This window comes from Simochromis diagramma, unplaced genomic scaffold (genome assembly GCF_900408965.1).
Source record: "Simochromis diagramma unplaced genomic scaffold, fSimDia1.1 OVJJ01000753.1, whole genome shotgun sequence".
Classification (NCBI taxonomy): domain Eukaryota; kingdom Metazoa; phylum Chordata; class Actinopteri; order Cichliformes; family Cichlidae; genus Simochromis; species Simochromis diagramma.
The window spans coordinates 9,049,298-9,074,578 of NW_024387523.1; the positions used below are offsets into that span (position 1 = coordinate 9,049,298).

At 39.4% G+C, this 25,281-nt stretch overlaps 1 protein-coding gene across 7 annotated transcripts in view; it reads left to right on the forward strand.

Annotated features, from left to right (window-relative positions):
- csmd3b (CUB and Sushi multiple domains 3b) overlaps positions 1-25,281 on the forward strand; it is a 380,853-nt gene that overhangs the window by 231,736 nt on the left and 123,836 nt on the right. For 5 of the 7 annotated variants that reach the window (XM_040020932.1, XM_040020933.1, XM_040020934.1 and 2 more), the window contains exons 7-9: positions 17,503-17,580; positions 21,335-21,422; positions 21,575-21,699. In XM_040020932.1, the coding sequence (XP_039876866.1) occupies positions 17,503-17,580; positions 21,335-21,422; positions 21,575-21,699 (291 nt within the window). The remainder of the gene's footprint in view (positions 1-17,502; positions 17,581-21,334; positions 21,423-21,574; positions 21,700-25,281) is intronic. The other 2 variants (XM_040020936.1, XM_040020940.1) reach the window with 1 other exon arrangement.

Consider the following 25,281-nt stretch of genomic DNA (forward strand, 5'->3'; position numbering starts at 1 on the left):
ACAGCTAGATTTCTTTGACACAAAAACCCTAACTGGTGGAAAACACTTGGAAATTCATTTGGCATAGTCCATGTCCCCCAACAGTGATAATGAGAGTCGAATGTGTGGAACAACTGCACACATAGGTTGGAGGAGATAGTGTTTTTTCTTTTCTTTTTCTAAATGTAAAATTGCTTTCCTTACTTTCCAGCCTTCTGTTGTAGTCTTGGATTGCCTCTACTACTTTTACAAAAAAAAAAAAAAAAAAGGTGTTTTGTGCATTCAAATTGCTAGTCCGTTTTCAAAAGAGTCCATTCGACATCAAAAGATACACAGACTTTGGTATTTTATCTTTTTTTTTTTGTGCACATGTGGCACAATTACAAAACAGTACTTGTTTCAGTTTGGTTTCAATGTAATAATAATGCATTTCAACCATAATGTTGAGAAACGTAATTATATTTTGTGATATTTACATATTTTATTCTATTTAAATGTTTTATGTGCAAAGTTTAACTACTTTAAGCTAATCGCACGGTGGCATTATAGTTTGTCCGTGCGTCATTGCCCTGATCTGAGTGGGCAGCCAGCACACGCATAAATCTTGGTCATGCTTGACACTGGATTATTACTGACACACTGCCTGCTCGCGTCTTTCCTCAGCACAAGTTGAGAACAAGCCCCCAAAATACCAAGCACACTCAGGCAAGAAAAGAGAAGGTGTGCGCCTAACCAAAATGCCAGCTCTCAGGAGTAGCGCTTGCTCCGTATACTAACTGGATCGTGTTTGTAGAGTTTGTTTGTAGAGGAGAAACTGTGTTTATGATCATGCCGCGAGAAGTAACAAAAAAAAAAAATCAGCATGTGTCTGAAATGACACACTCATACGCACTCAATGACACAATGCGAATGTGTCTGCCTCGCTCCCCTCCCACTATTTTTGTCACCATTTTTCCACAGTCAACTGTGTTTTTTTCAGACACAGTGATAAACACAGCGGTTTCTCCAAATAGCAGCCCCGGTGACCTTCTGAATGCTTTTGAACGAGTATTTGTCTGTCTTTGGATAATGTAGAGTTTGTTCTGCTTTCCCTGTGCACGCTTCCTGGCATGACGTTTGGCAAAGTGTTTGGAGAGTGGCATAAGCCAGCCCAGTGTAGCACTCTTGGTTAAAAGGTTGTAATGTTACATTAATCAAATCAGCTCAAAGCATGATTAATATAAAACAGATGCATGTCTGTGCATACAGGTGGCTGCTGAATGGATTTTACTGTGTTTTCTTCAAAATTAATATAGGATCGTAATTCATTTTAGCTTTTAATGCCAAGGGATTGAATAATTTACTACTTAACTTTTGGACATTAAATCTAAGAAAACAAATGTTTTTAAATTTCTGACAACCGCATGAATTTTGTAGTGCAGTGATTCCCAAAGTGTGGGATGGGGCCCCTTGGTGGGCTGTAACAGTACTGCAGCTGTGTCGCAGTAATTAAGTAAGTAGTTCAGTTTGAAATTACTCACATCTATTTTAAGTGACATATTTGTATACATTATTTATTTATATAAAAAATGTAGTAACATTTATAATAGGTGGTTATTTTGTTACTACACATTACTATCGCTCGTTATGAAGTTATTATTACATAACTAGCCATTTATATTGTGTTGTTTGTGTTTGTTTTAATGCAATTTTCAAAGAAAATCCATCACGTTCTCTTATGTTTTGATTAGAGTGAAGATTTAATTTAGGATTGAGTGGGCCCCATGGGAGTTTCTGGTTTTAAGGGCACTGCAGCACCTTTGACTTGAATGGAATGGCTGATGTAGTGTATTGGTCACTTGCAAGATTTGCAAGACACAACTAACAGCTGGCCAACTAAACCGAGTAAAGTGAAACTGAATTATCAATTAATCCGCAATCTGTGGGTATGATGAGCTCATTAAGCTGCATATGACCCCAGATGATACTTTACTGCAAATGTGGCTTGTATTTGAGTTTTAAAATGGTTAATACTGTGGGACAGAGGTGGGGGCATGTTTGTGATTTTGTACAAACTGTGGGTCATCGTGGTTATCCCCCTACCCCCCACCCCTCCTCTCAGTCAACAATTCAAACATGGTTAAATGCCAAAAAGAGAAAAGACAATGGTATATTTAAACAAACATTAAGATTTAACTAAAAATTCTTAAATTATAAAAGTATTGTATAACAAGGTATTAAATAGAGTAAGTACAAGTAATTATCACCCCTTTCTCTGTAAAACATCTCTTTTGCCACGTTTCTTCCTGAATCTTCTCTTCTCTTTCCGTTCTTATCCATCGGTTTTCTTTCCATATTACTTGACTGACTGATTGACAACCTGACCACTCCACTTGAGATTTACCTATAATTGGTTTAATTGATCCTAATTAGTTGAAAAGGTTAATCAACATGTTAATGAGGGGTGTCAGTGTGATAAACGAGTTGATTAATTAGTGGACTTTTTAACAAGATTATGATTGATTGGCTACTCTCTGTCAGCTGCCAGTCATACCCATTACTTTGTTGCTTCTAACATATTAGCAGAAGGACGGGTTGGGTGGCTGAAACTGTTAAGTCACCTAAAGTCACGCAATGTTCCTAAAGCACTGGCAGATTTACTTCACAGGCTGTCCACATGAGGCTTTTCTTTCTTTGAAATAGACCATAGTTTTTCTCCATGTAGAAAGAAATGATAAAGCATTGATCATATTATTGACTTTGTATGTTAATTTATTTTGCTGGCCTATATTCACTAGATAATGAAGATAGGCCAATATCGAGAATGCAACATTGCCAAAGGCAACGATTGGCAATGCTACAATAGTGATGACCTCCAGTTGGATTACAGTCTTGTGGAAGTACTTGCAAAAATATTTATGTATATCACTGCAATAATTGATTGTAGATTATTTGATTCAGCAATTTTGTTTTGTTTCTTGTATAGTGTAGTTTTTTTTCCCCTGTTTTTTCCTGCATTTATTTTTCTCTGCTGTTGTTAAATTTACTCCTGGGTGGTTACCAACTCATATTTTTATGCTATTGTATTTTTCGTCTTTTTACTTAACTCTGCAGAGCGTTCCAAATGAGATGTTTTTCAGGTCTACAAAAATCAGCTTTTCTCCTGGAGAATACATTATGAGACCCTTGGGCAGGGTTAGTTTAGTGTAGTGGCAAACACAGGATGAAAGCAGTTCAACATTACACTAAACGACTTAATCAACAAATATGCTTTTGCAGGGTTTTGTTTAGTTTACAAGACGCTGCTATGAGACCTCAGAGGTCCTCATTTGGCTCTGGGTGCCGCCAGCCAGTTGGACAGAATGTTTGTGTGTCTGTAAGGTCAGAAACTCTGCTCACAGAAGCATTCTCCTTCTGCTGCGGCCAAATTATGAGGTTCTGAATTAATAATAATCTCCTAATGATTTATATCCAACTTTGCAGAAAAGGGGCAGAAGGGTTAGAGAGGCACCAACAACAACAGACATTACAAAGGAAGAAAAGAGGAAGTCAGAGAGTGAGGATGGTAAAACAGTAAGGAAATCCAGAGGTGTTATTAAAACAAATTGGGAGGTAGAAGAGAAACAGAGTGATGGGGAATCGGAGGTTTAAGGGGGAAAAGTCTGGAATTACATTGGGGCTAAATATCAAATATGTATAAATATTAAAATTAAGAATATTTTATATCATAATGCCATAACTGGCTATTGTAGACCACTTCAGAGGGAGGAAGTACGTGTGAGTGCATGTGTGCTTGGTTGTGTGTGTGTGTGTGTGTGTGGATCGCTTTGTTCATGCTTCTTGGACAATGGAAAAGCCCATTCATAAATTAGTGTATTTAGAGACGCAAAGCCTGCAGCTTCAGTGCATGGCTTAACCAAATGCACCAAGTTAATTACCCATTTAAATGCTTAATTGATGCTTCAGAATGATTCACAGTGGCAAGGTTTTGAAACATGCCATAGGCTTTATGTTGACAGACCTAAATTAAAGGAATGAACCATTTCAATTCACATATCTCACAGTAGAGAGTCTTCGTGTTAGAGGGAAAAATCACTTCTATTAAAATAATTTGCATTTTTTATAGGTTCTTACTTTAATTTTTTTTTTTCATTCTATTTAGTATTTACACATTTGCAGTTGTCCTTGTGATGTAGCTCAAAGCAGGAAATATTTGGAAATACTAAATAAAGTACTTTAATATTTGATATATATCAACCTTCTACCTGTGAGTTCAGCTCACCTGTTCTCGCTTGCAATCTAAGGACGGTATAATGTCCAACCAAATTTAGTCTAAATTTCTGCTCAGTCATACAGTTATATGGCCAAATGCAGACCTTATTATCTCCCCAGAGAACTCACTTCGATCATACTCACTGCCGTGTATATACCCCCCGACGCTAATGCTAGGTTGGCCATGAAAGAACTTTCTGCAGCCATTAACAAACACCAGAATAAACACCCCGAGGCTGCTTTTATTGTTGCTGGCGACTTCAACCACACCAACTTAAAGACAGTCCTCCCCAGATTCCACCAACATGTCTCCTGTCACACCAGAGGAGACAAGACTTTAGACCATGTGTATTCCAACCTGGCTGGAGCCTACAAAGCCACACCCCTCCCCCACATTGGACAATCGGACCATCTCTCCCTGTTCCTCACACCTAGGTATTCACCACTCATCCAACGTGTGAAACCTGCTGTGAGGACAATTAAAGTGTGGCCAGAGGGGACAGACGCAGTGCTCCAGGACAGATTTAAAAACACAGACTGGAATATGTTCACCCACACAGACCTGGACCAGTACGCCTCATCTGTACTGGATTACATCTCCAAAACCACAGACAGTGTCACCACCCAGAAACGGATCACCATGTACCCCAACCAGAAGCCTTGGATGAACCGGGATGTTCATCTCCTCCTGAAGGCCCGCAACACTGCCTTTAGGTCAGGAGATGCACACGCCTACAGCACAGCCAGGGCTAATCTAAAGAAGGGCATCAAAAAAGCCAAACACCATTACAAAAAGAAGGTAGAAGAACACTTCTCCAACTCCAACCCCGACGCATGTGGCAAGGACTCCAGACCATTACAGACTACAGGACCACCAAACCCTCCCCCGCATCCTCTGATGTCTCCTTCCTCAACGAGCTCAACAACTTTTATGCTCGTTTTGAGCGAGGGAACCCCACAACCACAACCAAAGCAGACATGACGCCAGACCACCAACCTCTGACTCTCTCCCCCACCGATGTAGCAGCGGTGCTGAGCAGGATCAATGTCCACAAGGCTGCAGGCCCTGATGGCATCCCCGGGCGTGTTCTCAGAGCGTGTTCTGGGGAGCTTGCAGGAGTGCTCACAGACATATTCAATCTGTCCTTGGCCCACGCTGTGGTACCGGCCTGCTTCAAATCCACCTCCATCGTCCCGATACCCAAAAACTCCAACCCATCTTGCCTCAATGATTACCGCCCAGTAGCACTCACCCCCATCATCACTAAGTGCTTAGAGCAGCTGGTCCTAGCACACTTCAAATCCTGTCTCCCCCCCACCCTGGACCCCTACCAATTCGCATACCGCCAGAACAGGAGCACAGAGGATGCAGTCTCCATCGCACTGCACTCTGTCCTCTCACACCTGGACAACAACAACACCTACGCCAGAATGCTGTTTATAGACTTCAGTTCAGTGTTCAATACAATCCACCCCTCACAACTCATCAGGAAACTGACAGACCTGGGCATCAATTCCCTCATCTGCAAATGGTAACTGGACTTCCTGACCAACCGCCCCCAACATGTCCGGCTGGATAACCGCTGCTCATCTACAATCACGATGAACACCTGGTGTTACCACAAGGCTGTGTGATGAGCCCTTTCCTCTACTCCCTCTTCACCCACGACTGCAGACCTGCTGATGGTTCCAACACCATCATTAAGTTTGCAGATGACACCACGGTGATTGGCCTCATCAGTGACAACGATGAGGTCGCCTACAGGGAGGAGGTGGATCGTCTGGCTGAGTGGTGCGACACAAACAACCTGCTGCTTAACACCGAGAAGACCAAGGAGCTCATCGTGGACTACAGGAGGAATGCTGACCCACATCCACCCATCCACATTAAGGGGACGGCTGTGGAGCGTGTGAGCAGCTTCAAGTTCCTGGGAGTCCACATCTCCGAGGATCTCACCTGGACGACCAACTGCTCCAAGCTGGTCAAGAAGGCTCACCAGCGCCTCTTCTTCTTGAGGACTCTGAGGAAGAACCACCTGTCCTCAGACATCCTGGTGAACTTCTATCGCTGCACCATCGAGAGCATCCTGACCAACTGTATAACAGTCTGGTATGGGAACTGCTCTGCCTCGGACCGGAAGGCGTTGCAGAGGGTCGTGAAAACTGCCCAGCGCATCGCCGGAGCACCACTTCCTGCCATAAAAGACATCTACAGGAAGCGGTGTCTGAAAAGGGCTGGGAAAATCATCAAAGACCCCAGTCACCCATCACATGGACTCTTCACCCTCCTGCCCTCTGGGAGGCGCCACAGGAGCCTCCGGACTAAGACCACCAGGTACCGGAACAGCTTCTTCCCCACAGCTGTCAGACTCCTGAACTCTGCCTCCTGACATCTGACCCACGTTAAACTCATGGACTGAACATACACACACCCACAATGGACAACTGTACCCTCAAACACACAATAATAACATGGACTGAACCACCACTCACAACCACTAGCACTTTATATAGCCTCTGTAGAAACTATCTACACCCTCACTTATCTTAACTGCACTACTATATAGCTCTGTGTAAATAATCATTCTGTACATTCGATAATCTTTAATCCTACAACTGTTTACAACTTGCATAGTTCCCATTTCTGTATAGCTGTATATCTCAGATTCTGTAAAGTTATTTATTTCATATTCTGTATAGTTTTTCATATTTATATCCTGTTCATAGCCTGTACATAGCTTGTACTCACTACAGCCTGTACATACTTATAGTTATAGATTATTCACAACATACTTCATACCGTGTACATTATAACATACCATAATAGACCCATTTCTGTAATATACTCACTTATCTATATTATTGCTAATATATATTGTAATATATCTATATCACTAAAGCACTTCTGGATGGATGCAAACTGCATTTCGTTGCCCTGTACCTGTGCATGTGCAATGACAATAAAGTTGAATTCTATTCTATTCTATTCTATATTCTGTGCTGTCAGGAAGAGTTCATAGCTGCGTGTGCCTGAGTGAAAACAGCTTATGTCATGGTTTATCTGTGTGCTCCTTACTGTCTCCTTCACAGCTAAATACAAGCATATTAAGTATCCATTAGCATGTTTAATTGAACTTTGGTAATTATTCAGCTATGACAGCGTCCCTGGGTAAATGTGAATGCTATTTACCTCAGGACCAAACTGCCTTTAGAGATTTAGTTCCCCTAATAAAGAAAACGAATTTGCAATTTTGGCATTAGCTTTAAACATGCTGTACAATCCGAATGTAGGACTTTTGTACTGTAGAAGACGACATAAAATTTAATAGTTTTTTGCCCATGAGGGGAAGTGCATCCAATGTCATGTCACATGTCATCTTGGGACTCAAGCTATGTACAGTAAGTGTCTTAATCTGAGTTGTTGGCAGACTAAAGTGTCCAACTTTGATGCTTTTGGCCTCTACTGTGGACTGTAGGATGTGAAGCTTTCCAAAAAAATCCACTGTGTTTGTCCCATTGCTACTGATTTAGATTTGAACCAGCATGATTATAAGGGTCTGTAAATAACTGGTTCTATTTACATTTATGAAATCACAGTATGCAATACATCAATACCCAATGTCCAGAATATGGAAACAGCAAATGTTTTACATTTTAGTAATCAAAACGTATTTGTGTTTAATTTACCCTCAAGACAGTGGGTAAGAAAAAAAAGAGTTCTCCTATTTATTATTTCTTGTGTGAATTTGAGCGTTTTGTTGTTGTAGAGTTATTATTAACTTCTTGCAGTGTCTCATTTATTCCCCATATACAGCATATTTAATTAATTAAAAAGCAAAAAACAACAATACCTAGAAATTGGCAAAGACAAACATTCACATCCCTGCACATCCCTTCATTGCAGGGGTCTCATAGCCTACTCCCAAACTCCCAGACCTTCTTGCTTAACCAGATTGCTGATGCAGTCCCAACCACTGCACCACTGTGGCAACTCTACGACAACAAAACACTCAAATTCACACAAGAAATAATAAATAGGAGAACTCTTTTTCTTCTTCTTTGAAAATAGACTACTGCTGAGAGGAAGAGTAACCAAGTTTGCATTAGTGACTAAGTCAAAGAAGTTTTCTGAAACCCAGCTGTTCCACTGTTATGTATTGTGACTATGGTTGAACATGCCATGTTCTAGATGTGACTGAGTGCATTGCAGTATGTTCTTACCCCCTAGAAATACACCCGAGGCTAAAGCTGAAAATAGGAAGTTCAAAGTCATCTTCCCTGTTAAATAAAAAAAGAACATGAGCAGCTCTTCTCCCTCAAAGCTAGAAACGAGTGGATCAGGTTGTCAATTAAACCCTCAGTTGTCAGTGGCCAAAGAGAAATTGCAACAACCAAACAGCATTACAGGGAATTTAGGCTTTAAATAGATTAACTTTCAGAATTTTCAGGACCACGTGAAAAGAAGAAAAACATTCACAGTATAATAAGGTAAAAAAAAAAAATGGGGACATCTTGTGAGCCAGATGCCACATATGGTTTCAGTCAACCAGTGAGTCACATTTCTACTCAGCAATGCAGCCACTAAGGTACAGTCAGTCAGCCACAAGCAAATGCATCAAATACAAAAATATGGAGCTTATAATAACTGCTTAGTTAAGACAGTGCTCAAAGAGTTTGTCAAAGACAGCGGCTAGTTCCACCTTTTTACATGTCTATAGACATAAAGTGTTAAGTCTAACAAGTTCTATATTTACATAACAATAACGATGACAATGCTGCCCTTTAATTTCTAACATCTAAGTTTTGTACTTGATTGCAATTTGAAAGAAAAGCTGGGAAAAGTCATGGTGTTAACTTACTGTAAAGCAAATGGTCTTGTCATCTAAAACTTATTACTGCACAATATAATGTAATGAATGAAGAATGACCAGCAGGGACTAGTTTGGACTGTACCACAGTAACAGGGCTTAGTAACATGATGGATCTCCACTCAGCTAACATATTAGTCCACTTCATATTTCCTTGCCACTTTGTGAATTTAAGTTAAAAAGGCAGCACGGTGGCATGGTGGTTAGCACTGTTGCCGCACAGCAAGAAGGTCCTGAGTTCAATTCCAACATCAGGGGTCTTTCTGTGTGGAGTTTGCATGCTCTCCCCGTGTTTGTGTGGGTTCCCTCCGGGTACTCCGGCTTCCTCCCACCGTCCAAAGACATGCAGCTTGTGGGGATAGGTTAATTGGAAAATCCAAATTGCCATTAGGTGTGAATGTGAGTATGAATTGTTGTCTGTCCCTGTGTGTTGGCCCTGCGACAGACTGGCGACCTGTCCAGGGTGTACCCCGCCTCTCGCCCTATGACAGCTGGGATAGGCTCCAGCGACCCTGAAAAGGAGAAGCGGAAGCAAATGGATGGATGGTTTTTCCTCTACCCAAATAAGAAGAATTTGAGCCCTGTTTCTTGCAAAGTTTTCTAAATGTTGCATTTTCTCTGCAGGTTTGCTTACATTAACCACAGGTGCATGTTTGGTCTGAAGTCGCCTACCTTATTTTAAAGAACATACAGTAGAAGGGCGTTAGTATTTTTGGTGAAATTTGTGTATCGAGCCTAGCACATTTGCTAAAATAATTAAACTGTAATTACTCAAAACTGTACATCTGCCTAATTTATGCACAAGTTCTCTTTAATTTCTACACATTATAGAAATTAAAAGTATAAGCAAGGGAGTTGACATGGGTGTTGAGGATTTCAGGCCGAAACGGGGCTTAAAATCCAGCTGACAGAGTTATTAACATTGTCTAATAAACCTGTGCAATTAATGTTTTATAATAGCAGTCACTCATTGCACACCTCTACATCAACCTTTGTGTGTTTCATAATTTTATTATACATTCCTGTATGTAGTCTACCAACTCACCATGGCATAGACAAGCCAAGGTTTTTTGTTTTGTTTTTTTGGTTTTTATTTATTTATTTATTTATTGGTTTTATTTTTATTTTGTTTTCTTTATTTCTTGCTAATATGCAAAATAGGCACCATAATGACTTTGTGCCATTTCAGCCACTGAGAGGCTAAGCTAGGGGACTGCGCAGTTGGCTCACTCCTAGAAAAACAAATGATCCAGCTTCCAGGTACAGCTGCATTTGATCATTTATTTACATGCTTCAGTAATCCATTCAAACGATTGCCTTGGAGTACCGAGCTACTCCAAGGCAATCTATACAAAGCAAGGGAGTTGACATGCAAGAAAAGGAAAGAAATGCAGCAAAACAGTACAGACTCCTGACTCACCCACTCTTCATAAACAGGTGAATGTATTTTGTCTTCATTCATTCAAAAGCCGTCTGTGTGACAAGTGTGACAGACACATTAAGGAAACGAAGGAAAGTAGGCTACCTATTGTTACTGGCTTTGCAGCCAAAGCAGTTCTGTTTAGTTACTCTATTTTCAGGACATTTACTCTCATTCAACATTTTTATGATTTTATAATTTCATCTTAATAAATTCCTACAGCAGCAAGAACTTATAAAACATATAAGAGTCCTGGGAGCCCTTCAGTTAGCCCATTGAAACAAATTATTATATTATATTTCCACATTATAGAAACTAGCTAGATTCAAGTAGACTAATTGTCATTCACAAAGTTATCCATATCCAGTTAATCATATGTTTAATGTTGTCAGCGGTCAGCCAATCACAAGCCCGTCGGCAAGCCATCGAGTGAATTGAATACTTGCCAGGGTTTCCATTTACTGTACAAATTTCAGTCTGAACAGTGAGAAGTAATGCCTGACTCTTATTAATGAGCATTAACATTTTAGAAAGCGAGGGTGGAAGGATCCTGACAATGCTGCAGTAGCTCCCGTTTTAAAATATCTTAAACATATAAGAAAATGTGTTCACTATATTAGGAAAATAGGTAGGTACACACAAAACAGAGGCGAAGCTAATTATTACTAAAATGGTGTGATTCACGGGGAAGGTGATCTGAGAGTCCATACCATACCATCATTTCTAAATGTGCTGCGTACATGAATTTTCATTGTTCCTGCAAATTTTGCTTTGACTTGCTCGCACCTGCCCCGATTCTGAATTTGAGTCTTTCCCCCCCTCTTTTCATCATTGCACATGGTACTTTCTGTTTTGCCAGAATAAAATTGACTATGAGTCCAGGGGTATCACACTGTTAATTGGTGCATTTTCAAATTTTTGTAATGACAGATTCCAAACAATCATAAAAAGGCTTCCAGACAACCTGGCTTTCCATACACTTCTGCCAAAATATGGCTAGGTGTGTTTATTTTCTTTGTTCCTCGAGATGCTCTGTTTAGTAATGAGACGAATGAAAAAGCCTAACCAAGACTAGAGATATTTGTTGGAGACAAACCATGATGCCACAGTAAAGTTTAGAAGCTCTAATCAGCTCTAATTCTGAACTTGTGCAGCTTTCAGTAACAGTAAGACCCCTATATTCATGGCAAAACACAAGAGACTACCCCACTTTGTAGTCTGCAGGAAATGTTGTGCCTAAGTTTTGGGGAATTAGCCAATTTAGCTTGTTTAAGGTATAACGTGAGTAATCCATGAAGATGAATCCTCAAGACATAACGGAGGGAGAGTGTTTGCGTGACTGCTCTCTTTGACCTTCCCTGGCTGTTTGAATTCTAGGTAGCACCTCTAAATCAATAGGCTGATTCTGCATCCAAAATTTTAATGTTTAGAAAGCATTTTTAACTCCTGCATCAGCATAATGAAAATGTCACACAATCTTCCCGTTTCTGCACTTTATTGGGATTTTAAAGTCCAACCCCAACCTGTGACAGTTTTTTTTTTTGCTACAAAAAATAAAGAAAGGCTATCCATTTTAGCAGGATCCCTCTTGAATTGAAATGTAATTGTAACCCAGTTCAATTCCAGTTCAATTAAATCTGAGAAAACTCTGCAAAGGTGCATCTACCATAGTTATTTATTTGGTTTCTTGCGATGAGCCTGTCTGCCCCCTGTCGGCCTGTTGAAGTGAATGAGGAATTTTGAGCTATCCTCCCTCCTCCTGTTTGTACTGTGCTGTAGAGAGATTGTGTCTCTGTACTTGCTTAGAAACAGCACCGTAATTCCAATATACCGTGGCAAGGCATACACTTGATTGGCTTTTTGCTTACTGGAAATGTTTAATTTTGTTGTTGGAGCACAAGATGTGCGCTATTTTACCTGCATTTCCCCTCCATTATTTGCTGTTGTTTTATAACTCTTTATGATCCTGTGTTCAGTTTTTCTATATTAAAGCTGTCCCAATCCAATAGGGAAAGTAAGGCCTCAAGCATAGTTGATGTTTAACAAATATTGAAGTGTTACATTATTAATTAAGTATTCGGTTGACATTCTTCTCTGCACGGCTCTGTGCTTTAATGTCTAACCTTACACCTTCAACACCTGGCTGAGAATATGTGTGTCACTGTGTGTGTGCTAAGAGTATAAATGTGCGTCTGGTTTCTGCGTGTGCATGTGTGTGTGTGGATTCTCGCCATTTCTGTTGTCCTCTGCTCTGTATGCAATTCTTTGGATTTACCAGTGTGCGTTCCTGTTTGTACAAATGTCCAGCTTAAGCTGACAGATCTGTCTGTTGTATGACGATGTCTCGTGGCAGTTTGCGCGTCTGCTTAGATTTAAGCATATGTTTGTGTGCACGCCTGTTTGCCCGTTGTCTATGCACGTGTCAGGTACGAGCAATCTGTTTCCTTCCCCACGGCACAGCCCACCAATCACATCCTCCCATCATCTCTCTTCATTACGTATTCATGAGTTTCTGTGTCTGCAGGGCTGTGATTGGCCCTTAATGAACAACTGACGGCATTATCAGTCAGCCAGTGCTATGACAACAAAATAAGTCAATCAGTACAAAAGAAACTCCAGTCAACCCGTGGTGCAGAAACATTAGTCAACTCTAGCAGTGAAACAGTATACCCCTCAGGGAGGTTGACATATTTGATATTGTTGACTGCATGGTACCTTTGATATGACTCTTGCAGTGTCTCAAACCTGCTCGTGATCAAGTGCACACATCTTGAAATTCTAAGTGCTCTGCATAATTACAGCCAAGGAAGAGGAGAGCATTTAGCACATGTAAAGCGTACAATTTGGTTTTTGTGTAAATAAATCCACAAATCCTTTTTCTTGTCAGCCTTAGCTTAAGAACCATTAGTCAAACTGAGTACAGAGACACTGCTGGCCTCAGGGGGATCATATGAGCTCATAAATCTATGAACTACTCCTTAATCATCTTTTATATTATTGTGGGAGCTTGCATTTTACCAGTGCTGGCTTTCATTATTGAGTTGGTGTTCTGCTGTTCCTGTATCAAAGGGGCTGTTAGCACTGGGGTCATTACTGTAAGGCTAGCTAGGAATGTACTTTGTTGAATTAATGTCAGTTGTTTACATAGGCTCACTCTGGTGATGTAATAGTATTGCTCATCTGTGGTTACAAAATAGCAATTCTACAGTACTGATAATTATTCACGTCTTCTAATTACGCTCCTTAATTGAGCATATTCAAATTATTATTAACTAGGTGTAGGGAGAAGAATATAATCAGCATTACCAACCAACTCTGCCAAATCAATATTTCGATTATTTCCTTGTGCCCAGCTAATACAGGCAAACACTCAGGCCACCTATTTTACTTACTGTGCAATTGCTATTGTTATTAAACATATGAATTCAAATAAATGTTCTTCACATATATGAAAATTCAGCACTTAAAAATCTTATGAAGTGCATCATTAAATCTAACAATTTCTAATTACAATAGGTACTACTTCAATCTGTCTTGCACCATAAAGTTTATTTGCTGTGCTTTTCACAAGCGCAAAGCTCTGTACAGCAACACAGAATAACAAAGGGTAATATTATAACTTAAAAATATACTTAATAGCAACACAAATGCAAGATACAGAAAAGAAAACAACAGAAAGTTTTATTAAAAAAAAATATTTTCACTGCTTTTTAAAGGAGTCCTCAGAGTCAGCAAAGCGTAGTTGGAGTTGGAGACTAGTCCAAAGCCTTGGCGCTAAAGACTGAGAGGCTCGGCCTACCCGGTCTTTTTTATTTATTGGTCATTTGTACATGTCAGCTACATCACCTATTTGACTTTTTATTCAGTGAGTTTTATTTAAAATTCCTCATTCACTCTCACATTAACCATGGGAACGTTTGAGTAGAGAAACAAGCACAGATACATCTATGTTATAAATCCTAGCCTTCAGTCTAGACAACGGTAAATGTTTGCTTTCCCATGCAGGTACATTAAAATACCCAAGATGAGCATCTAGTCCAAAGCTGGTAAATTCAATCAAAGTGCTCGATGCCTATCTGTCTGAATCATTGGCACAGAGACTCTCTCTGCTCCACACTACCAGTTTTAAGAACTACTGTAGGAAAAACAAACAGTGTTGTAGGTAACAGACTGGTAATGTTTAAAAAAAAATGGTGACTCATTGATCTGGATTCTGCACAAGGTAGCTGTAGCTTTTTCGTATTTATTTTTGTTGTGCTCAAGGAATAAAAAACAAAAGATTTTAACTTGGGTCTGAAAAGCATCAGGCCTACATCACACCCACACAACATGGTTCAGTTGATTTTTTTTCCTTCTCTTTTTTGTATATGTAGCTTCAGCATCTAATTTATTGCTGTGAAACTTAAGCTGAGCTCTTGGTTGTGCTTTTGCTTGTTGAATATAGTTTTCCATATATGAAATACTTTACTTCATAAATATGGTTTACATAAATGCATCTGCCCCTTCCATCTGTTGTTTGCAGTAGAGCTGCTGCTTTTAGGCTAGAATATTAACATGGGCGTATTTAACTTTGATACATAGTCACACAGGACAGGTTTTATGATGCATATTAACAGGGCTTGATACACTGAATGAATCTACATAGGCAAAAACAAATTTGACTTTTAACTATTTTTGGCCCAGACTCCCATATTTGGCTGCCAAACCGAAGAGGATGCATTTCAAGCCTGATTGTAAGACTTTGATCTGTTTTGCAACTTCCCCAGTTGTCAAAAGCAGCACGAGTTTGCCAGTTAATGTTCTTAATTTATGACAATCAGGACATTTTCAAACCTCAGTTTTATATTAAGGCAGTAACGCCAACTCTGCACTTTTATTGTTTCTTATCCCTTTTGTGTTTTATACTGTTTATACGACTTTTCTGCATCAAATAAGCCACCCAATGTCAGAAAAAGTCATTAAATCTTTGATGTCATGTCTGTATGCAGTGGAATGGAAAATGTATTCACTTCACTCTCATCATAAAATACAGCTGTTGTTCCAGAATATTTTTAAAAAAATAATGACTTTGAAATATTAGGAAGAGCGGGGGGTTTCATGAAAACACTGCTGATTATATTATATAAATAAAAACTATAAAATCTGCTTTTTTTTATCTAAGTGATAGCTGCTATTATATCAGATATCAAGAACCCCCTCCCTCCCCCCACCCCACCCCCATCTTAAATAGCTATGAATCAGGAATAGTCAGGAATAATAAATGAAACTCTTTGTGTAGGTGGATTGCTGTGAAGTCAGTGTTTTTGCATTTATGTATGTGCGGTGCACAGAGGCAGCCCTAAGCAGCTCTGAGACATCATTTGCTTGGAGAAGTCTCATTAACAAGAGAATTTATGGCACAAAGTGTTCTAAAATTTATTTGTTTGTTTTGTTCGTGATCAGTTTGACATATTGATACATAATTTAAAAGTCTGTCCTCCAGCAACCTCTTGCCAACCAGTTGCCAACTACATACTTTTCTCTGGCAACCAGTGGTTACATGGGGATCCCTGACTGGTCTTAAGGCCTGTGTGAGGCAGATGTTTAAGTTAAACAATTATTTTAAACCATTTCATCTAGCCCATATTTTTGTCTGCTGGTGTTTAGACTTAGAGTAATAATGTGTTAATGTGTTAACGGCATGAATACAGTATTATTTTTACCCAGCTTAGAGAATGTATTGACCATATTATCCATATTTTAAGATTAAGTAAGTGCTTAGCATTGATTGTAAATAAGGATTGATATCTCTGACTCTTGGCGTGGATACAACACTATCATTTGGAGCACTTGAAATTGACCTGCTGGTAAGGTAACACAATATTGCACCCCTGGAGCATTAATCAGTATGGACAACACAGGCATGTATCACTGACGCATGATATGTTCATGTATCTACATAGAGAATAATGTTGGGGTTATTGCTGACATAAAATACACATGATGTAATAGAACTGCTTTTAATATAATAGCAGTGATATATGTGCGTATGTGTAATCGTTGTACAGTATAGCATTCGGATAATTGTTGAACATTAACTCATTCGCCATTTGTCATCCTTCAGTGGATTAGTCAAGTCTTAATGACAGCAATATCTGTCAGCCGCTCTATCAGACATTCGTTAAAGTGATTTGTCACTGTACTTTGTCATTCAGGACAAGATATATTTGTGTTTTCATTATTTATGTTGATAATGTGTTCATTTATTTTAACAAAATTAGATTAGCGTAGTGTTTTGATTTTTTTACTATTTTATCAAATCACTTATTAACCCATTAATTTAGCGTCTATACCTTGTAATCATATGTTCTAAACTGTACTAATGCACATGCACAACATCACCAACCTTGCAATCGAATGATGTCACCAGTGTTAGAAAACAGAGCTCATGCCGACAGGGATCCCTCAGTTTGTTCCTTCTTGTCTGGGAGTTACTCTGATTAAAGGAACCATCTATTTTGTAACGTGCCATTATCGGAATGCTTTGATTACAGAGCTGCATCATTGTCCTTTTGATTAAAGCTGCAATTTTCCTTTACCAGCTTTTGTTCAAAATATGATGGGGCTTCCGGCAAAAACAGCCTCACTTCTGATGTATGTGTATGAGTGACAGAGAGAGAGAGAGAAAGATTAAGCTTCTTATGAACAAAAAATCCTGAATGGTGCTTTTGTTGAACCCATTTCTCCAACTTTCTTTCCCCTTTCGGCTTCTCGCCTTCTCTGTGCCCCCTTAGCTGTGTGTTTCCACCATTTTTTCAAGTTTACTTTGCATTTGTAACTTTCTTTTCTGCTCTGCTCTTCTCTCTCTCAGTTTTGTGAGGGAGAAGAATCTGCCATTTAAAAGAAAGAAAAAAATCCTTTTTTTAGGTCAAAAATTTTTTTTCCCACTTTATCCAATCTGTTCTGATTTTCCTTCTCTTTTCTGTTTTCTGTTCTCCTCTGCAGTGAAGCGATCAGTAGATTTTAAATCGCGGGGCGTTAAATTATTCCCTGGCAAAGACTCCAGCAACAAGTTTTCAATATGTGAGTTCACATCTTAATGTCCCTTTGGCTAATGAACTAACTTGCAATGGCTTGGTTAGCTTGGACTGGCTTTTTTATGTTTGTTTTTTAATTTGGTTTTACTTTTGTTAAGTTTGTCTCTTAATAAGGGCTATTATGTTCAACACATTTGTGCTTCTTATTATTAGTAATACAAAATTAATGGTGTTTCTTATTTATTAAATGACATTTGATTGCAACAATTTACAAAAGCGTAATGCTGAAATTGACCCCTGATGTGAAAATGAGATCTTTTTAAACTCATAAATGTGTTGGAAAGCCTTTACGAGAGCCATGCTTTTGTGTTCTGCTTGACTGCTGCGTGTTTTTGTTGTTTGATATTTTGTATATGCATTTTGGTCATGCTGTCCCACTTTTTCATTGCTTGCTTTGATATAGTTAATCATTGCTTGTTCTGATAAGTTTAATCATGGTTTGTTTTGGTCTTGCTTTAGGCTCAAGGAATGTGAATCAGCTGTAGTTAATATTGTTTACCGACCACTCCTGCCTCTTCTTCTCTTCTCTTCTCTTCTCTTCTCTTCTCTTCTCTCTTCTCTTCTCTTCTCTTCTCTTTCTCTTCTCTTCTCTTCTCTTCTCTTCTCTCACAGCCTGCAAACCTTTATAAATGAATCATTGAGGTCTCAAACCCATTGTTGGGTTTATAAAAAAATCTCCCAAGACAATTTCATGTATTTCTGCACTTTATAAAATGTATTATGTCATGATGTGTGATGATTTGGTAGAAAGGTAAAGTGCCATTACATATTGCAGTCTATATCTAGAACCTTTCCAAAATAACAAGGATGCACTCATAATAAGTATAAGAGCTTCCCTGTTAATGTAGTGCACTTGTTTGGCTACATGGATTACATTTTTCTCTACAATTATAACTTTCAACATTCTATGAATATGCACAAAAAGCAGAGCTATTACCAGCAAATAGAGCTCACTTTTCAACATTTAACTTGATACATAGATTTATTTTTTATGTAAGTCCAACTTTCTTTCACACTTCTTTACTATAGCGTCTCTATTCGGTCATCTAACATCACACACGTATGCGCAGACATTATGCAACTCTTTGAGGGTTAGTTATCTGTGTGCTATAATGGTGTTGATGGTTATATGCTTTTATGTTTGCCACCTAGTCTAAACACCCTGCATGGACTCACAAATATGCAGATGAAGGTTCAAAGTCATGCATTTTTTTGCACACTATAAGGACATGAGAAGATAAGTGCACATAAGTGTTAATACGAGAGCGAGAGACTAATACCGTACGTGCAAATACACCAAGATGATGGCCTTGCTTCTTGTTAATTAGTTTGCATGATTGGTAATTTTTTTGCTCGTTTTCCTTATTTGCTTGCGTTTATGTGATTGTATGTTTGTGTGTAATTGCCTTAAATACTGTATGAGCTGATGGGGAGGCGATGTTCTGAGCTAGGCGCAGCGTGGTGGCTCAGCACATCGCGGATCCATCAGTTTCCTTGACAGGTTGGAGAGCCATGGTCGAGGTTTGATTCTACACATATGAATGTGTACTGTATGTTAATTAGTCTGGCTCTGACTGGTTCAGATGCTAATTTGTTCTTCTCTAACTGGTTTAACTCGTCAGTGAAGCATAAAGCCTGTCTGTGTGTCAGTCTGTGCCCATGTACACATGCGTGTGCGCTTAGATGTGGTTCTGTATATGTGCATGTATGTATATATTTGTGGGTTCACTTTTGTGGGCTTTGTGTGTTTGTCTGTGTGTACACAGAACTGATACTGTAACCAGTCCCTCTGTTGTACTGTTAATAGTCCAGATGGTCAAATTAGCCGCTCCAACAAAGCAACAAAGTATCTACTCTAACAAATCCACACACACAGAGCTGCACACCAACCACCTGCTGGGTTTGTTGATACAGACTACACATGTACATACATGTTAGCCAGATAGCCCAGACAGCCTGGGTGGGAAGGTGTTTATGTGAAAACAGAAATGGGCAGTATTATCACTTGGCCAGTGTTTGTCACACCTAATTGGGTTGTCTGGCTTTTGCGGGCGGGTTAAGATAAGAGAAAAGTTTGGGTTGTTTTTTTTTTTTATCAGTTTTCACCAGCAATTGTCTTACAACAAGAGTCAGTGCAGAACACTAAAAAATTACCAGAAAGTATCTTAAACAACGCGGCAAGGGAGTTTTAATTCCAAAACAGTGAGACTAGTTGACTTTGTAAGCGTTCTTGAATAAAAAAGCTTGTTTAAATTTCGTTTTCTTTTTTTTAACCTGTGTTCATTGCAAAGAGCCTTTCTTTAGATGAGCGGGACGCTGACTAATTAGAGCAGCAAAACCTATACACATAAATAAAATACAAAACTAAAACATGCAAAGTTAAAAAAAGATAATCATTTTGATATTATATTCATCATCCAAATAACACAAATAGAATTATGTTCTTCCGCTCGTAATTTAATCATCCTAATGAAATTAGTAATCAAGAGAACAGTGCCGCACTGTTGTCTACTCTATGCTTTAAAAATAAACTGATTATTATACCACACTAAACTATTATTCCCTCTAAATTGAATATCAGTCCTTGCATTTGAATATCAAAATACACCACGGGCTGTTTTATTTGCTCTATAGCTGAAATAAATAAGCACACCAGGCTGATTTCTGCCTCTAGTAATATTCTGCTGACACTAGACATTAGGAAAGGATGACAGACTGGGAAGAAGCAGAAGAAAAAAAACTCAAAAATCCTCAGAGGGGCCTAATTCTGTATTCACTGGTCTGAATGAAAAACTGCGAGAAACGCGAGGGTAATTTAAATAAGTTTACCCTCACCCTGATCTCATTAAGGAAATATCCTCTCACGTGGGTCGAAATAGAACATCAATGGAATGCAGCTCATTAAGATACCGTATTACTACTAATACTTTTTGCTTTGCTGCGATGTACCAGAAATGGCTCTGTGGTACGTGGTGCGTCCCTTATTTTGGGACAGAAAAAGCAGCAGTGTTTCATTAAAAAAAGTAAAACTGTTGCTGCACAAAGAAGAAGGTCTAAACGGTCTGCTATGAGGTTATTTTATTCATAGATGGGGGCAAAGGGGACAGACCGAAAGACAAAAGGAAAATGATTAAAAAAACAGAAGAAAAACAGTACAACAGCAGTCTTATAATTAAAGAGAGATACTGAGTAAAGATTCATCCTGTCAGATCCACGTTTGTCCTGATGTTGCAGTCTGAAAGTGTTTGTGCAGTCCTGTCTGTTGTCTCTGTTCTACCTCTGCGATGTTTGGAGGGTTACTGTCAAGATTAGCTCGTCTGTGAGAGAATTAAGATCGTGTCTGGAGTGCTGTGTCATCCTTTACAGCCCACCCCACCATCTAGCCTGTCTGTTAGGTCGAACTTTTTTTTTCTTTCGCTGCTGATTGTAAAGCGAATGAGTGATAAAGCAGGCAGATTTCCTAAGCTAAAACTAAAGGCACCCTCACATCTGTCATTCAGAGGAATGACAGATGTGAGGGCGCATTGAAGCAGTACCATGTTGATTTGATGGTAAATCTCAAAATACAGTGTATTTATGTGAGCATAAAAATGAGTTTCATAATGTATAGCAGTCAGAAAACGAAACCTTTACTTCAGAGAAAGATTGCTCGTGGAATCCAGTGAACCAAATACTTCTTCTGTCTGTCTTCATCTAAACCGTGTTTCCTCGGCTCTCCACCTGTCTGTCTCTCTGTGTAGTAAATGAAGGCGGTGTGAGACAGGCTTCTAACTCCTGCCCAGACCCAGGAGAGCCAGAGAATGGAAAACGCCATGGCAATGACTTCAGGTACAATTGAAAAACACTGGCGTAGTTGCTTTTTAACAGAAATGCACAAATGCACATCTGTACAGAATGTTTGCAGCATAAACATTTTATACCTGTGTTTCTTTTTTTCTTACACTATGTTATGTGTGGGTTTTTTTTTCCATTTTGCATAGCATTGGGAGTGTGGTGCACTTTAGCTGCGGAGAAGACTATGTTCTACAGGGCAGCAAAAGTATCAGCTGCCAGAGAGTAGCAGAAGTGTTTGCAGCATGGAGTGACCACAGACCTGTCTGCAAAGGTAAGAAATGCCTTCCTTGTGTACCCACACCAGCATATACATCACAGGCACACATACAGAAATCTGCTGTAATCACAAATATGAAATAAGAAACCTGCTAACTGTCCATGGGTGACTCCATGTGCATGTGCATGTGTAACTGTGGTCAGTCAGTTACCTTGGCTTATCATCAGTTTGAGTTGAACAGGCCTGAGTTTACAGTGGAACGAAAATCCCATTACTGTTTCAAGCCGTTAGCTATAAAATTATGAAACAAAACAAAGTATAATCCAATGTTTGCAGTGTAGCGACTCAGTAACATGCTACGGCTGTATGCTTTCATCAGGGGAGCTATGATAGTGATTGTTTAGGACCTCAAATGAAGTAAACACAGTAGGGTGTAAACACTCCTCTACACAAGCACCAGATTTGATCTTAATTAAAATAGCACACAAATGAAAAAACACAATTACCACTACAATTTATTTTTAGGTGACACAAGTTATGCAATCACTCTGCATATGGTTACATAAGTGACTACAGACTTTAATCATTGACCTCATTGAGAATGTTTGATTTTCTTTTTCTGGATTTTTTTTTAACATTTGCTACTGTTATAGATTCATACTTACAACACACACACACACACGCGCACACAAAGATGGAAAGAGGGAGACAGAGAGAGAGGGCGTCTGTCATGTTAAATGCCAAAGTCGTTTGTCATGTCTTCCTTCACTTGGCTTCAGTCCGTGGCTGGAGACACATACTTTAACATAAAAACCAATATTCTCTGGGCATGGGTCCGTGTGTGTGTGCGGGTGTGCGTGGGCATGCATGTGTGTGTGAGAGTGGAATATTTGAACCTCTAACTAATAATTACTAACATACAGACACAAAAGGAACTAAGAAGTGGGGGCAGAGAAATCGAAAAAGTGAAGAAAGAGGGTAGAGAGACGCTGGAAAATGTCACACCTACTTTAGGCTGAAATCACAGTCTCGCTGGAATTAAAACTGACTGAATCCAACATAAAAAGCAACATATGAACAACAGTTACATTTTGGGCAAAAGGTGAGTTGCACTGTAGCGTTCAGGAGGGATGAAGTGTCTTGCTCAGAGATACCTGAGCAGGACCTCCAGGTGTTAGCCAGCTGTTGGTCGTGGTCTCTTGCCTGCTGGTCACCATATGACCTCGTGCCTCGACTTTAGCCTCAGGTTTCTCTTGTGAACCAAACACGGGAAGTGACCATCATTAAGGTTTTTGGTACTGTGTGAGCACAGATCCTTTTTAAGCAGGTAGAATATATCATGTATAACTTGTTGGTTCCCACCAATCAGCCTTATTACCATCTAACCCATTTTTAGAGATATTACAGTGCTAATACCTTTTGATTGGCTCTTTATCATCATTAATAGCTAACACGGAGTCATTATCACTAAATATTTTATAATGAGCAATTAAATACAGCTACTGACATTAAGCCAATCAAGCCTTACATTTACCTGGATGTGATGAGGGGCTAAAGTCTCCCCAAAGGATGACTGCCAATGACATTTAAGTCACTGGTGTTGTCCCTCGGAGCAGTGAGTGGTTAAATGGGATGACCTCTATCACTGGGAAACAGAGCCATTCGTCAGCAGGGATATTTGCAGGAAAAGCGTGTGGGCAGAGTGAGACATTTCCGCAGAGCTGCTGTAACTTCAGAGCAGCAGGTGTGCATTGTTAAAGCTCTGGTGGGTATAATACACAGTAAAAAAAAAAAAAAAAGAAGAAGAAGAAGAAGAAGAAGAAGAAGAAGAAGAAAAGAAATACAGAAAAAAACAACCATGAACAACTTTTTGACAAAACCGTGACAGAGTGCACCATCCTGTTTCGTTGCTGTTGCTAAGTAACTAGTCATTTTTTTTGCCAGCTGATCTTTGTTGTTTTAAGTGTTTCACAATGGAGGGCACTGTTACTCCAACATTGTCCCCACCTATAAGCTGTTTAAAAGCAGTTCTTGCCACCTTATGTTCAGAGGCCAACAATAGGAACAGTTATATTTAATGTTCACCATTCTGTACATTATGTCTGACAAATGTACCTTTATTAATCATAGGTGATACTGAATGACCCACTACCTGTGCTGCTTGTGACTGTAATATTGTTAAAAATGGGTGGCAGAACTTTTCTGTGACACTACTCCTCCCAGCACTGCTGTGCGTAACTGTTACCCAGCGTGTGTCTCTCCGGCATTGCTGAAGCAGTGAAACAGAAAGGCGTCCATCTTCAAAAGTTCCGTAAATCCGAGAAAAACCCACAGTGAGGTTGTTTGAAGGACAAAGTGCGTGTAATACGAGAATCACATCTTTCTGACAACAATGCTGAGGCTTATTTTGAGCTATATGCCAGGATCACAGGAAATAAAAACCAGAAAACACTAACCACAATACTCTGCAACTGTAAACATGGTACATATACATTAAAAGCTTTTGATGGCTTAGCTGAAAAGCAGGCAGAAGAATGTAAAGACTTCTGCTCCATCTATAAAGCTATTCAAAAAAGAATCCCTCACAGACGAAAATCTAATATTGAAATTCTGAACCTTTCTCGCTTGCCTTAAAGGCGAAGGCAGGTTCATCTTGAGCTAATAGACTGAGAGCAGAATCGCCTTTTCTGTTGTCTAGAAGTGGTCTGTTACTATCATCATTATTTGATGCCTTTTTATTTTCTACCTTTGGAAAACTCCTTTTTTAACAGTCAGTAGCAGTGCAGCAGTAGGTGCTATATCAAAGGATACGGGGATTCTTCGGGCCTGTTACACTGAATACAAGTTCATGTGTGACTGCTTCATTTTGGTTCAGTTTTAGTTCTGGTGGAAATGTTTTCTCCCTGTCTTCACCTCCAACCAGATGGCTGCTCCTGTCTAAGCCTGTTTCTTCCTGAGGTTTCTTCCTCTTAAAAGGGAATTTTTTCTTCCCACGGCTGCCAATGACTTGGTCATAGGTGGACATATGATTGTTGGGGTTTTCTCTGTGTTATTGTAGGGTCTTACCTCACAATACAAAGCACCTTGAGGCAGCTGTTGTTGGTGCTATATAAATTACAAAGTGGCAAGAGGATCAGGAGGAGGAGCTCGAGTGGGTCTGCATGAGTTAATAAAAGGGCTAATATGACAACAGCTGTAGTGATGATGTGTTTTTTCTAAAGCGCTTTGGGGTCCTTAGGGACTAGTAAAGCGCTATATAAATACAGGCCATTTACCATTTACCATTTTTTAGGTGATGGTTGTCAAGCTATGGACAATCAGCTTACTTTATTTTGTGTATCATTTGTTTCTAATTGTAATTGAAATTCTTTATCCTTCGTGGTGAGAAAAAATTTGTTACAGTGTTACAACTTCAGTAACATTATACAATGAACAATTTTTTTTATTGCAGCCAATCAAATTGAGGATAGTTGAGATAATTGAGATACGGGCTGGCCACAAAGTCAAGCACAGTCCAGCTGATTACAGCTGATTTCACCGCCTGTGGCATTAGCAAGCCGCTTTGCAACCCACATCCACCAGAGCCACTCCTTTCAGTCTTGAATCTGTCTTAATGAGTGTCGCATCTGCTCTGTT